We start from the raw sequence: 16,311 nt of genomic DNA, 5'->3' as shown, positions 1-16,311 counted from the left end.
TTTATGTCTTATTTAAGAAATCTTTCCTACCTGAAGTTATGGAAGCATTTTCTTATCTTCCAAACATTTGAAAGTTTTGCTTATGTTTAGGTTTTTTATTTCCCTGAGGTTTATTTCTTGTTTAGTAAGAGATAGGGATCTAATTTCATTTTACTCTATATGGATATCTAATTGTTCCACCAACATGTATAGGATCTTTCACCACAGACTCAAAATGTTCTGTCATAGTAGGTTCCCATATGCGTGGTTCCATTTTTGAGCTTTCTTCTCTGTTTTGTTAGTCAATTTGTATATCCCAGAGTCAATGCCATATTTTACTAATTTTATAGCCTCATTACAAGCCTTAATATTTAATAGGGTTAGTCATCCATCTATCCTTTCCTTTAAAACTATCTTGGCCATTCTCAGCCTTAGGCTCTTTCAAACAAATTTCAGAATCAGTTTTTCAAGTTTCAAAAAAGTTTCCTATAGTTTTGATTGAAATTAAATTAAATTAATAGTTTGTGAGAAATCAAGAACTTTATGATATTGAAGTTTTCCAATCATGAACATGATAAACCAGGGCTAATTTTCACTAGTTTATACCAGCATGTCTGTATGGATTGTTAAAATGTTAAAATACTTCTCTACTGATTAGTAAATATCTACTGCCCTGAGCCTGTATTCTTGACTACTTCCAATAAGTTTTGACAATCTATAAAGGTGATCTTTTGTTAGAGTCATTCCTATACACCTAATTTTGTTGTTGTTGCTATTGTAGGGGTACCTATTTTTTTTTTAATGTTTATTTATTCTGTGAGAAAAAGAGAGAGAGAGAGGGAGGGGCACAGAGAGAGGGAGAGGGAGAATCCAAAGCAGGCTGTGCTGTCAGTGCAGAGCCCAATGCAGGGCTCAATTTTACGAACCATGAGATCATGATCTGAGCCGAAATCCAGAGTCAGACTGAGCCACCCAGGTGCCCTGGGGTATCTATTTTTAAAATACGTTTTCTAACTGTTCATTTATAAGATCATAATTTTTGTATATTGTATTTATGTATATCAACTTTGCTGAACTATTTTTGTTTAAATAACTTCTCTGTAGATTCTTTTTCTAGATTGTAACCATATTATCTATGAATTATCATGGCTTTGTTTCTTTCCTAATACTTACACTTTTCTTTTCTTTTTTTTTTTCTTATGTGGCTAAAACCTTCAAAACAGTGGTGAATAGAAGCAGTTATAGTTGGCAAGTTTATCTTTAGACTTTATTTTTAGATAAAATGCTTCTAGTGTTTCATCATAAAGTATGATGTTTGCTATAGGTTTCTAAGACCAAAGTTCCCTTCTGCTTTGTTGTCATAATGGAATCATACTGTGATTAATATAAAGATACTAACAGACACAGAGAATATCAAGTGTAATGGCAAAGGGAAAATAAATCCGCAAAGGTGATTTTAAAAGCAAGGGATAACATATCATTCTCTCAGATAGAGGAAAGACTTCCCAGATCCCCCAAAGTTTCCCATCCAGATACAGCTATTGGACAGTATCAAAAAGTATTTTCTGCTTTTAATGTGGGTTTTTTATCCTCTTGGTCCTGACTCCTGGAATATCTTTTTATGTGCCTGCCAGCTGTCCAGGTGCAAATAACCACTCCAAAACACTTTGAATACCTTATTTTTTGTCTCTCAGATAATTAAGTAAAGCAAAAGTCAATCTCCTACACTATCCCTTCAGGAGATTCAGGCTAAGTGGCCTAACTGAGCTCCACTCTTACATCCGCTATTCTAGTTCTAGATCACTAAGAACTGTTGCATAAATATGTGTTGAATATTATTAAATGCTCATTCTTTATTTGGATAATCATATTTTTCCTTTTAATCTGTTAATGTGGCTAATTAAAGTAATGAATTTTATTTTTTAAAGTAATGAATTTTAATGCTAACTTTGGCTTAATTTTTAATCTATGCTGGATTCAGGTCAAAAATATTTTATTTTAAATTTATGGATCTACATTTATAATGTAGTTTGAACTATAATTTTCCAGTTTTATACAATCTTTGTCTTCTTTTGGTATTAAAGTTATACCAGCTTCATAATGAGCTGAAGCCTATACCTTCTTTTTATAATGTCTAAAAGTGTCTATTAGAGTGGGAGTTCTGTGTTAGAACTTACACGTAAAGCCACTTCAGCCTATTTGTGTGGGTAGATGTGCTTTAAATTAATAATTCAATTTCTTTAATGGCTATGTCTATTTAGGTTTTCTAATTCTTCATGAGTTAGTTTTGGTTGCTATATTTTTCTAAAAAACTGCCCATTTTGTCAAAGTTCTTAAATTTGTTAACCTAAGTTTTATATTTTATCTCTGTTGTGTTTATAGCTATATCTATTTTCTACCTCCTAATATTGTTTATTCATGCTTTTTAAAAACCAATCTTGGCAGAAGTTTATATTAGTAACCTTCAAAGAATCGGCTTTTGATTTTTTGATTCTATTGTGTCTTTGTTTTTGATTGCATTAATTTCTGCTTTTTATCTAATTTAAATTATTTTCCTTCCAATTTATTTTTTTTTACATATTGTTCTTTTCCTAACTTCTCAAATTGTACTCTTAGGTCACTAATCTTCTTTTCTATCTTCTTTTCTAATATATGCATGGAAAACTGAATATATTTCTTCCTACATATTATTTTAACTGTATTCCGCATTTTGATATTATTTTTTCTACGTTTTTACTAATTTCCATTATGATTTTTTTTAATGTCTCTTTATTTTGAGTGAGAGTGCACATGTGCACATGTGCAAGTGGGAAAGGGCAGAGAGAGAATCCCAAGCAGGCTCTGTGCTGTCAGCATGGAGCCCAATGCAGAGCTGATCTCACAAAGCGTGAGATCATGGCCTGAGCTGAAATCAAGAGTCAGACATTTAACCAACTGAGCCACCCAGGCACTCCTCCATTATGATCTTTTTTGATCCATGAGTAATTTTTTTAAAGTTTCTATTTAAATTCCAGTTAACACATAGTATTATATTATTTTCTGGTGTACAGTATAGTGATTCAGCTCTTCCATACAACACCTATGCCCATCACAAGTGTTCTCCTTAATCCCCATCATCTACTTCACCCAGCTCCCCACCCACCTCCCCTTGGGTAACCATCAGTTTGTTCTCTATAGTTAAGAATCTATTTCCTGGTTTGTCTCTCTCCCTATTTTTCCCCTTTGCTCATTTGTTTCTTAAGTTCTGCATATGAGTGAAATCATATGGTATTTGTCTTTCTCTGACTGACTTAATTCACTTGGCATTCTAGCTCCATTCACGTCGTGGCAAATGGTGAGATTTCATTCTTTTTTGGTTGAGTAATATTCCCTTGTATATATATACCACATCTTCTTTATCCACTCATCAATCAATGGACACTTGGGCTATTTCATAATTTGGCTACTGTAGATAATACTGCTATAAACATCAGGGCACATGTATCCCTTTGAATTAGTATTTTTGTATTCTTTGGGTAAATACCTGGATCATAGCCAAGAGTAATTTAGAAGTTTTTAAAATTTCTGAATATATGGAATTTTTTAGAAGTTTGTGTGATTGTTAATTTCTAATTGCATTATGTTCAGAGAACACATCCGTATGACACTGATCCCTTGGTATTGGTTAGGATTTACTCTCTATTCCAGTATGTAATCAACCTTTGTAAACATTTCTATGTGCTTAAAAATAGTATATATTTTCTAATTATTGGATGCAGGATACTAGATTTGTTCATCAGATCAAAGATGTTAATTGGGTTCAAATCTTTCACATTTTTATTATTATTTTTTCCCTGCTTGATTAATTTTTGAGAGAGGTGGGTTAAAATCTCTAATAGTGATTATGGATTTGTCATTTTCCCTTGTGTCAGTTTTGCTTTATTATTTGGTGCTTTGTTATAAGTTTAGACTTAATTATCTTTTTGCAGGTTAGATCCTATAACTAATCTAATTCCTAGTTCATTCATTCTGGTGAATGACTTAACTCCAAATTTTGGAGAGTCCTTGGATGAGTCTATGGTCCTGGGAAGGGTGATAAATGACAGTGATTTCCATACCTGAGTATATGTACTATACCTTATGTATAGTCATTATATATCGTATAACCATTTTAAATTATATACTCGGGCTCGATTACCCTAACATAAAGAAGCATTAGAGGGAGTCAAGTGACCTTCCAGAAGATTCCATATGACCTTGACCTGACTAGATTTAACCTATAGCAATCTAGTTTAAAACTTTCACCTTTATATAAAATTGTAAGTTTTGACCTTCACAGGTCTGCTTTTTTTCTCTTTCTCTCTCCATGCTAATTAGCAGGATTCTAGAGCTTACTCTTGAGAATGCAGATCCTCTAATGAACAAATATTAGTAAAATAACTTGAGAAACATCAGAATATTTTCCTCTTTTTCCTTGTAGCTAATTGTTTTGTATCACAAAGCTAGATTTTTGATAAACGGGTAAATCAAGAACATTTAACAACTATTATTTTTATCTGCTGTTCAAAATTTAAGCTTGTATGAAAATATATTGTTCTATTTTCTCTTATAATTCTCTTTACAAATGTTGTTTGTAAAAAACAAACAACAAATGACAAAACATGGACTTGAGACAATGTTGCTATATCCTATGAGATATAACCTGCAGCCTCTGAAATGTCAATCATTGCCTTGCTTGATAAATGGGTACCTACAAATACCTTTTAAATTAACATCTGTTTTATCGATGATATTTACATTTATATTTGTAAATTTTTTGTTGTTATTGTTAGTCAGAAAAAGGTTTCGGTTTACCTCTTCTCCACTCATTCATATAATCTCTTGACTGCCCTTGGATTTTGTATTCAAATAATTTGATTTTGTTTTATTTAAAATAACACCTTTGGGGCACCTGGGTAGGCACAGTTGATTAAGTATTCTACTCTTGATTTTGGCTTAGGTCATGATCTCATGGTCATGAGATCAAGCTCCACTTCAGGCTCCATGCTGAGCATAGAGCCTGCTGGGGGTTCTCTCTCTCTCCCTTTCTCTCTGCCCCTCTCCCACCCACACACACTCTCTCTCCAAAATAAATAAACATTAAAAAATAAAATAAAATAAAATAAAATAAAATAAAATAAAATAAAATAAAATAAAATAAAATAACAATTTCTTTAGGTGCACCTGGCTGGCTCAGTCAGTGGAACATGCAACTTTTGATCTTGGCATTGTAAGTTCAAACCCCATGTTGGATGTAAAGATTACTTAAAAATAAAATCAATTAATTAACCAATAAAACACCCACTATAACTTTTTTCTACCTTCCTACTATCAACCTTTTTATGTCCTTATGCTTTGTGACTCAATCCAATCTGATATTTTATTTTTTAACTGGAAAGTTTAATACATTCATATTTATTGTGCTTACTGACATATTTAAATTGATTTTGACATCTTATTTTGTGCTATTGACTGTACTTTGCTTCCCTTTTCTCTTTCCTGCCTTCTTTTGAATTGATAGTTATCTTGTCACCCTCTACTGGTTTGAAAATAATACATTCTATTTGCATTATTTTATTTTACTAGAAAAAAAGTCTTAGCATCTATATATATGTGTGTGTATCTAATTCTATCTATCACCTATCTATATAATTTTTTTGGTTTGAGAGAAAGAGAGAGAGCACAAGTGGGGGAGAGTGAGAGAGTGAGAGAGAGAGAGAGAAAGAGAGAGAGGGAGAGAGAATCCCAAGCAGGCTCTATACTGTCAGCATAGAGCTTAATGTGGGGCTTGAACTCACAAACCATGAACCAAAGTCAGATGCTTAACCAACTGAGCCACCCAGGCACCCCAATATATGATTTCTAATTTTACCCTCTATGTCAAATATAACGTTTTATATTTTCACTTCTTTATCTCTCTAAGCTATATTCTAAGTAATTTTTTCAGAGCTATCTTCTAATTCATAATTCTTTTTAGCTTGTCTGATCTGCTATTTAACTCACTTATGGAATTTTAGATTTCAATAGCCATATTTTTCATTTCCAGAAGTTCTTTTGTTCTTTTTCAGCCTTTTCCAGTCTGTCTTGATATTTCCTTATTCTTTTCTCATAATTTTTATTCTTTCACATATCTAATGATTTAAACATACTTTATAATCTCTGTTGTAGTATTTGAAATTTGTAAGAGTTCTACTGCAACTGTATTCTGACTCATTAATGGTGGATCAGTATTTTTTGTAATTTGGATTATGAACTCATCTTCAGGGGACTCTACCTGTGGGAATATTGTAAGTCTGAGTTGAGATGTATCCTCCAGAGAAATTCTGTCTTTGTTTCTACCAGGCTTGCTTGGAAGTGTTACCAGCTTATGATGACATTGAAATATATTTCCCTGAGATTCTAGTGTTATGGAGGTAGCATATATTCAAGGCTCTAAACCTTTTCAAGGCAGGCTGTGGTTGCTAATTCCCAAGGAAAATCTTTTTCTCCTGTCTAGAGTCCAAACCTGAACAGACAAATCTCCATATCTTGTCTTTCATTCTATACTTTCTCCCTAGACAATATACTCTGAGCAAAAGCTTCGTTTGTGTATATCAGCGACACCAAGATTTTACATAACTTCATCACAGATTCTCTCCTTTGAATTCCAAACCCTTGTATCTATCTGCCTATTTGAATATTTAAGACACCACATCAAACTCAACTAGTTTAAGGTCAATAAAGTTTATGACCTTCTCCTCAAAACCAGTTCTCTTCTAGTGTTTTCTGCCTCAGTGAATGGCATGAGCTATATCCATATAGCTGTTCAAGCCAAAAATTCAGGAGCCATCCTTGGTACCCCTCTTCTTCTCATTCCTTCCCTGACCCTCCACCCCCGCCCATCTAACCCATCACCAATCCCTGTCAATTTTCCTCTTAAATATCTCTTAAATCTACCCATTCTCCCCATCTCCACTGCCTTCAGGCTATTTCAGGCTACCATCATCTTTAGCCTGGACCACTGCAGTTTCCTCACATTGAATGAATGTATACAAATACAGATTAGATTGTTACTCTTTCCTGCTTGAAATGCTCATTTACTAGCTTTACATTCATGGGTCTTAAGTACTTAATATGGTCTACATGGCTCTGTAAGACCAGCCACTGCCTTCTCTTGGACCCATTCTCATTTTATTTTCTTTTTCTGTGCTCTAGCTACAATGGCCTTCACTGTATTATTTAAAACCACAACTCTCTTATCTTCCCACACTGCTTTGGTACATGCTGTTTCCTTTTCCTGAAATGCCAATCCCTCTGACCCCAACTTTATTCAGTCAATATGTAACTCATCCTCTATTTCTCTGTTCAAACATCATTTGCTCAGTTCTCATCCCTTTCTATCATGGTCTTTGTTTGTTTATAACCGTATATTCATTACTGGGGTTATACAGTTGATGTCTGTTTTCCCCACTTGGCTAGTGATCAGGGACCTTTGTCTCATTTTGTTCAATACTATATCCTGAGTGTTGGCATAGACTAGAACATACAAAGTGCTTAATATGTATTTCTTGAATGAATAATAATCATTAAAAATATGATTACAAACATACATCTATTCACAATAATCCAAAGGTAAATAAGAAGTGGATATAGTTATGGATAAAACAAGTGACAACTATAGGGGGATTCCATTATATTCTTCTCTCTACTTTTCCAAATGTTTAAAGTTTTCCCTAGAAAAAGACTATGTAACTTACAAAATGAACACTTTTGAGTCTTTGGATAAACTGTGAACTTAATCTTAAAAATAAAATATTGACGGGGCTCCTGAGTGGTTCAGCCAGTTAAGCATCCAACTCTTGGTTTCAGCTCAGGTCATGATCTCATGGTTTGTGAGATTGAGCCCTACATTGGGCTCTGCACTGACAGCTCGGAGCCTGCTTGGGATTCTCTCTCTCTCCCTCTCTGCTCCTCCCCTGCCTGTGGTCTCTCTCTCAAAACAAGCAAATAAGCTAAAAAAATAATAATAAAATATTGGCTGTTGTTTATAATGTTGCTATAAACATCAGGGTGCATGTATCCCTTCAAATTAGTATTTTTGTATCCTTTGGGAAAATACCTAATAGAGCAATTGGTGGATTGTAAAGTAGTTCTATTTTTAACTTTCTGAGGAAACTCCATACTGTTTTCCAGAGTGGCTGCACCAAGTTTGCATTCCTACCAACAGTGTAAGAGGGTTCCCCTTTCTGCACATCCTCACCAACACCTGTTATTAATTTCAACAATAGCCAAATTATGGAAAGAACTGAAACAGTGACTGAACATTCAAACGTTGACTGTTGAATGGATAAAGATGTGGTATATATACATACAATGGAATATTACTCAGCCATAAAAAAGAACAAAATCTTGCCATTTGCAACAATGTGGCTGGAGCTCGAGAGTATTAAGCTAAGCAAAATCAGTCATAGAAAAACAAATGTCATCTGATTTCACTCTTACGTGGAATTTAAGAAACAAAACAAATGAACTTAGAGGGGGAGAAAAGAGAGCCAAACCAAGAAACAGATGCTTAACTATAGAGAACAAACTGAGGGTTACTGGGGGGAAGGTGTGTGGGGGAATGGGTTAAATAGGTGATGGGTATTTAGAAGGGTACTTATGATGAGCACTGGGTGTTGTATGTAAGTGATGAATCACTAAATTCTACACCTGAATCTAATATTGCACTATATGTTAACTAGCTAGAATTTTTTTAATGTTTATTTATTTTGAGAGAGACAGAGAGGGTGTGTGCACATGTGTATACAAGCATGCAACTGAGGGAAGAGGCAGAGAAAGACTAGAAAGAGGACTGAGAGAATCCCAACCAGCATGGACAGCACAGAGCCTGATGCGGGGTTCAATCCCACAAACCCTGAGATCATGACCTGAGCTGAAATCAAGAGTCGAAGGCTTAACCAACTGAGCCACCCAGGTGCCCCTAAATAGCTGGAATTTAAGTAATATTTGGGAAAAATAAATAAATAAAATATTGGCTCTTTAGGGAATGAATATTTTATTTAACTAAAAAGAAATTATACTGACCTGAAGATATTTCGGTAATGGTTAATTGGACCATTTAATGCTCCAGGCTGGGAGAAGACATAAATATAAGCCTCAAGATCTTCTGTTGTTAATCGACATCCTTTTCTTCCAATACCAGTGCTGTGACTGGTAAACAGATGTTTCAAAGCCTAATTTAAGTGAAAAGAAAATAATTACAACTTTTTAGTTACCTAACAATAAACCTTTGGCTTTTGAAAGAGAATGATGGTTAGTGTCAGTGACAACTTCCCATTTCTGCTCTAGCCAGGTAGGAGACCTGTTTATACACTATATACATTTTTGCTTTCCTGGCTTCACTTTTGGTATTCTTCCCTTCTAATACCCCATGTACACTTTACGCTTATGAAAAGCAACCTATGTTCTTGGTGCCTATTCACATTCTATAAGGCTAAGTTCAGATACCAATGCTACCCTAAAGTCTTCCCTAATATTCTAGCTAATAGTAGTTTATCTGTTTACTGACAATCTACTCCCCCAACAATTGTTTGAACTTTTTTGGACTATAATCCAGAGTAACAAACACATTATATGTCATGATCCAGTTCAGACTCATACACATACTTTTCTGAAACAAAAGTTTAAAGAAATATCTCTTGAGGTCCTGAGTGGCTAGGTCGGTTTAGGATCCAACTTTAGCTTAGGTCGTGATGTCACAGTTTGGGGGTTTGAGCCCCACATTGGGCTCTGTGCTGACAGCTCAGAATCTGGAGCCTGCTTTGGATTCTGTGTCTCCCTCTCTCTCTCTGCCCCTCTCCTGCTTGTGCTGTCTCTCAAAACTAAATAAACGTTAAAAATTTTTAAAAAAAGAAAAAAGAAAACAGGATTTAAAAGTAGAATCTAGAGGGGTGCTTGGGTGATTCAGTCAGTTAAGTGTCTGACTTTGGCTCAGGTCATGATCTCATGGTTCATGAGTTTGAGCCCCGAGTCTGTGCTGACAGCTCAGAGCCTGGAGCCTGCTTGGGATTCTGTGTCTCCCTCTCTCTCTGCCCCTTGCCCACGCACCCTCTGTCTCTCCTTCTCTCAAAAATAAAAAACATGAAAAAAAAATTTTAAAGAAATATCCCTTACTCTTATTATAGTGTGTACTGATAGTTTCAATTCACTTCTGTTCTACTTTATTTTTTAAAAAATTCAAATTCAAGCCACTAAACTGATTTCGTGACTCATTAATGGGTCCCCACCCACAACTGAAAAACACTGCTCTATACTATTGTTTCTCAACGTGTAGATCTAAATCACCTGCATCAGAATCATTAGGATTCTTGTTTAAAATGCAGATCCCTGGGAGCGACTGGGTGGCTCAGTCGGTTAAGCGTCAGGACTTTTGCTCAGGTCACGATAACCTAATTCGTAGTTTGAGACCCACAGCAGGCTCTCTTCTCTGCTCTCAGCACAGAGTCTGCTTAAGAACCTCTGTCTGTCTGTCTCTCTCTCTTTCTGCCCCCCACTCTCTCCCCCACTCTCTCTCTCTCAAAAATAAACATTAAAAAATAAAATAAAATGCAGATCCCCGAACCCCCAAACACATCTGCAAAAATATGAAATGATTTATGCAAAAGGTGATTAATTGAAACATTATTTCCAGTAGCAAAAGACAGGAAATAAAAAATGTCCATCAGTGGGGCATTAGTTGAATAAACTATGATATAGCCACACAAGGGTGTATTATGCATTCTAACTACTCCAAGAGAAGATGGAGATGATTATGTGCTAATATAGAGTAGCTGACCCCCATGACATATCTTTAAGTGGGGGAAAAAATAGAAAGGGTGGAAAACAGTGTTTATAGTATGTTACCACCTTTTGTGTAAGAAGGAGTAGACAAATATATACACGTCCTTATATTTTCAAAAAGAAACAATAAAAAAAAATGAAACAAAAATTAACCAGAATAGTTTCTGTGGAAGAGGGAGGAAATAAGATGGTAGGAAACAGAGGCCTAAGCAAGACCTCTCTGTGCCTTGTATTAGAGTTTTGACTTGAACCATATACATGCTTTTTACAAAATATTAAAGTTAAGTAAAATTCTGTGGTCCTAATTTTGCCTGGAAATATGAATAAGAACACATTATTTTTTTCTCTCTAAAAATTATGTATGTATAAATTCTGTCCAACAGAAAGATGTAGAAGCAATAAAAACCCAGTAACAATGATCACCTTGACACCCAGACCATTTCCGACTAATAGGAGCCAGAGTTCCTTCAATAAATGATTGATTCCAGATCTGGGACAGGGAATAAAATATGACCCTAGGACATTAAGAAACTAAGCTATTACTGACTGAAGGATTTATGTCAAAAGGACATAGGAGCCAACGTGAAGGAGTTTCCACTTGCCTGTTATGCCATTTTGCCTAATATGAGACAATCTGAGCATCAAAAAGAATGACTGCAATTGAGTGATACATGTCAAATATATTTTTTAAAACTCATGAGCTCCTAATGATATAGCAAAAAAGAAAACTTCATTGGTTATCATTGGAAATTTCTAGGACACCGAGTCATTGCTCTGGAAGTTGTTTATAAAGATAAAGAATGAAGCATTTATCCTGCCATTCTTTTCTGTGAACTGTATTTCAGAATAACCAAACAGTAGATGCGGACCATTCTTCTTTAAGGAAGGATTCCAGTCAATAAAAGCAGGAAAAGATGATAGAAATAGAAAATCACCATTTTGCAGATTCTAATGAAATACAGATGTGGGCAATGATGATCAAGATGTGCTAAAATTATTTGGTGGCAGGTTGTTAGGAAGTTTAGATAAGCTGACAACTCATGAGCCCACTGGTCACTGTTAGTGTTACTAAAACTGAGACAACTAGACCTTATGTGCTTCCCTGATGTGATGCATTAGGAAATACACAGCACCACCTATGAGTATTCTTGTCAAATGAAAACTCAGTTTAACCAAGCCTCTAGATTAGTAGCATCCATGAAGCATGAGAAATAAGAATTAGCAGAAAAAGTTAAATAACACCGTGATGAAGTAGTCAGCCAAATCCAAAATGTGGATCATTCCCCAGGACAAATGACCAAATTTCTTCAGGAAAAAAAAAAGTGTTAAAAAAATAAGAAGGAACTGTTATACACTGAAAAAACTACAACAATCAAATATAATGTGTGGACCTTGTTTGGCTCCTAATTCAAACAAATAAAGTGTACAAAGACAGTTGACCATAACCTGTTCAAAGATTAATAGTACCAGAGACTAATACTTAAATAGCAAATGAAGCTCTCATTTAGCAAATCTCTTGTTGGAAATTTTAACACAGTCTAAAATTTGTGCAGATTTTTTTGTACCCCAAATAAAGTTGTCCAAAACTGGAAAAAAAAATAATTGAGACAGTTAAGGAAATTTGAATAGGTATTAAATGATAGTAAGGAGTAAGTATTCATTTTGTTAGGTTTGATAATGGCATTGGAGTTATGTTTTTAAAAAGTCCTTATCTGCAGAAGTTTTTCCAGGTAAAACAATATTGTCTTTTTTAAGCCTCCTTAAATATCTAATACCGTGTTAGGTACACAAAAAGCATTCAATAAACTTCCAAGAAATAGATACAATATATGACTCCTGGTTGTAGGTGTATAGGGTACACCAAACCCCTCATGTTTACTTTGTTTCAGGGTTTTGTTTGCACTCAAGGGCCTCGACTTCTGCCGTGTCAAATTCTCTCACCTGGTATTCATATTCCCTTGTCTCCCCATGGAATGTTCTCTAAAAAGAGGTTTGCCTATAGGGATACAGGCTCTCAACAAAAATTGAGCAACAACCAGGCACTCAAATATACAGAGACTGTAAAAATAAGTAAGCCTAAGATGAGGTCTTAGAAGCATTTATTAAATCTTAGCATTTGTCTATTTTTCTTTCTGAAGGATGGACTTTAAAATATTTTTCATTAAGAGTAATACATTATTTGCTTGACTTGCCTTTTTTTTTCTTTCAAAAGAGGAAAAGCCTAACAGTGGACAGCAAATAACAATCAATAAATGATTATTTTAAACAAATGACATAAACAGGACCAGTTATTTCTTTTCTTTCCTTCTTTTTCTAGTGCTGCTGTCTATCTTTATTTTATTTTTAACTTCCTAACTATGTCATCCTCTTGGACTCCAGTTTTTCAACTTTATTATTGAGGTATAATTGACACATAACATTATATTAGTTTCAGGTGTGCAACATAATGATTAAATACTTGTATAATTTCAAAAATGATCACCACAATAAATCTAGTTAACATCCATCACCATGTTTGACTTACCTTGAAATCATTTATTGAGAACATAAATTCTGGGAACCATGGTATTTGGAAGAAGTAATAATGGCTGGATTTGAACAGCTGGGCAGGGTGTCGTAAAATATATTCTGAAATTAAAATGCCATGTTAGACCTTATCCAAGGGGTATAAATTACTTACTATTGAAAGAGCTTCTTTTCAAGGCAATTTCACCTTTGAGATGATCCCATAAAAGAATCCACAAGTAAGCCTTCTGTATTTTTCTCTTTGGAACAATTTCTATGTTCTTATATTTTATTAGGGACATTTCTAGTATTTAGAAAATTTATAGCACTTTAAATAAAAAGAAAATTTCATTATATAAAGACTTGACTCAGAAGGGAACAGGAAACCCAAATGACATTGCCTTTTCTCCAAGGTTATTATCGGTGACCTCACACTTTCCCTAGAGATAAATGGGGAGGTAATTTTCTGTTGTTTAAAAGATTTTGTTTACAGGTGGATTTGAATACCTTATTAATTTGGCCTCAACAGAAACTAACATGTTTCCTATAAATTCATTTATGGATCTAGAAAATTCCTTCATTCAAGGAATATTTTAATATCTACTGTGTGTGAGGGGGTTTAGCAGTTAATAAGACAGAAGAGGTTCCCATTAATAAGGAATTTATACAATAAATAACCAATATTTAAAAAGATCACTTTAGATAGCAACAGTAATGAAAAGAAAATTAAAAGAAGGTAATCTGATTGAGAATTATTATTGGGTGATGTGGAGAGACTATTATTCAGCAGAGTGGTCATAATAGGCTTCTCTAGGTATACGAAGTGTGGACTGAGTCCTGAAGGGTAAGAGGGAGTCAGCCATGCAAAGATCTAGGAAAAAAAACCCAGGCACAAGGGGCCACCTGGGTGGCTCAGTTGGTTAAGCGTCCGACTTTGGCTCAGGTCATGATCTCTTGGTTTGTGAGTTTGAGCCCCCAGTAGGGCTCTGTGCTGACAGCTCAGAGCCTGAAGCCTGCTTTGGATTCTGTGTCTCCCTCCCTCTCTGCCTCTTCCCTGCTCAAAGTCTGCCTCTCTGTCTCTCAATAATAAATAAATGTTGGATTTCGATAGGAAGATGGCGGCGTAGGAGGACGCTGGGCTCACCGCGCGTCCTGCTGATCACTTAGATTCCACCTACACCTGCCTAAATAACCCAGAAAACCGCCAGAGGATTAGCAGAACGGAGTCTCCGGAGCCAAGCGCAGATGAGAGGCCCACGGAAAAGGGTAGGAAGGGCGGCGAGGCGGTGCGCGCTCCACGGACTGGCGGGAGGGAGCAGGGGCGGAGGGGCGGCTCGCCCGCCAAGCAGAGCCCCTGAGTCTGGCTGGCAAAAGCAGAGGGGCCTGACGGAGTGTGTTCCGACAGCAAGCGCGACTTAGCATCTGGGAGGTCATAAGTTAACAGCTCTGCTCAGAAAGCGGGAAGGCTGGAGGACAAAGGGAGGGAGAGCTGCTGAGCCCCCGGACGACAGAGCTCAGTTTGGTGGGGAACAAAGGCGCTCACCAGCGCCATCTCCCCCGCCCATCCCCCAGCCAAAATCCCAAAGAGAACCAGTTCCTGCCAGGGAACTTGCTCGCTCAGCACAAACACCCAACTCTGTGCTTCTGCGGAGCCAAACCTCCGGCAGCGGATCTGACTCCCTCCCGCTGCCACAGGGCCCCTCCTGAAGTGGATCATCTAAGGAGAAGCGAGCTAAGCCTGCCCCTCCTGCCCCGTGCACCTTGCCTACCCACCCCAGCTAATACGCCAGATCCCCAGCACCACAAGCCTGGCAGTGTGCAAGTAGCCCAGACGGGCCACGCCACCCCATAGTGAATCCCGCCCCTAGGAGAGGGGAAGAGAAGGCACACACCAGTCTGACTGTGGCCCCAGCGGTGGGCTGGGGGCAGACATCAGGTCGGACTGCGGCCCCGCCCACCAACTCCAGTTATACACCACAGCACAGGGGAAGCGCCCTGCAGATCCTCACCACTCCAGGGACTATCCAAAATGACCAAACGGAAGAATTCCCCTCAGAAGAATCTCCAGGAAATAACAACAGCTAATGAACTGATCAAAAAGGATTTAAATAATATAACAGAAAGTGAATTTAGAATAATAGTCATAAAATTAATCGCTGGGCTTGAAAACAGTATACAGGACAGCAGAGAATCTCTTGCTACAGAGATCAAGGGACTAAGGAACAGTCACGAGGAGCTGAAAAGCGCTTTAAACAAAATGCAAAACAAAATGGAAACCACGATGGCTCGGCTTGAAGAGGCAGAGGAGAGAATAGGTGAACTAGAAGATAAAGTTATGGAAAAAGAGGAAGCTGAGAACAAGAGAGATAAAAAAATCCAGGAGTATGAGGGGAAAATTAGAGAACTAAGTGATACACTAAAAAGAAATAATATACGCATAATTGGTATCCCAGAGGAGGAAGAGAGAGGGAAAGGTGCTGAAGGGGTACTTGAAGAAATTATAGCTGAGAACTTCCCTGAACTGGGGAAGGAAAAAGGCATTGAAATCCAAGAGGCACAGAGAACTCCCTTCAGACGTAACTTGAATCGATCTTCTGCACGACATACCATAGTGAAACTGGCAAAATACAAGGATAAAGAGAAAATTCTGAAAGCAGCAAGGGATAAACGTGCCCTCACATATAAAGGGAGACCTATAAGACTCGTGACTGATCTCTCTTTTGAAACTTGGCAGGCCAGAAAGGCTTGGCACGATATCTTCAGTGTGCTAAACAGAAAAAATATGCAGCCGAGAATCCTTTATCCAGCAAGTCTGTCATTTAGAATAGAAGGAGAGATAAAGGTCTTCCCAAACAAACAAAAACTGAAGGAATTTGTCACCACTAAACCAACCCTACAAGAGATCCTAAGGGGAATCCTGTGAGACAAAGTACCAGAGACGTCACCACAAGCATAAAACATACAGACATCACAATGACTCTAAACCCG

The 16,311-nt window shown here is 36.7% G+C and overlaps 1 protein-coding gene across 1 annotated transcript in view; it reads right to left on the bottom strand.

The window, feature by feature from the left end:
* Positions 1–16,311, bottom strand: part of EPHX4 (epoxide hydrolase 4) — a 46,651-nt gene that overhangs the window by 5,934 nt on the left and 24,406 nt on the right. The window contains exons 5-6 of the mRNA XM_007073402.3: positions 13,343–13,446; positions 9,064–9,212 (exon numbers count right to left, since the gene is read on the bottom strand). Of these exons, the coding sequence (XP_007073464.1) occupies positions 9,064–9,212; positions 13,343–13,446 (253 nt within the window). The remainder of the gene's footprint in view (positions 1–9,063; positions 9,213–13,342; positions 13,447–16,311) is intronic.

This window comes from Panthera tigris, chromosome C1, assembly GCF_018350195.1.
Source record: "Panthera tigris isolate Pti1 chromosome C1, P.tigris_Pti1_mat1.1, whole genome shotgun sequence".
NCBI lineage: Eukaryota > Metazoa > Chordata > Mammalia > Carnivora > Felidae > Panthera > Panthera tigris.
Note: the sequence above shows the minus strand (reverse complement) of the source record. Positions and strands in the feature narration are given on the sequence as shown.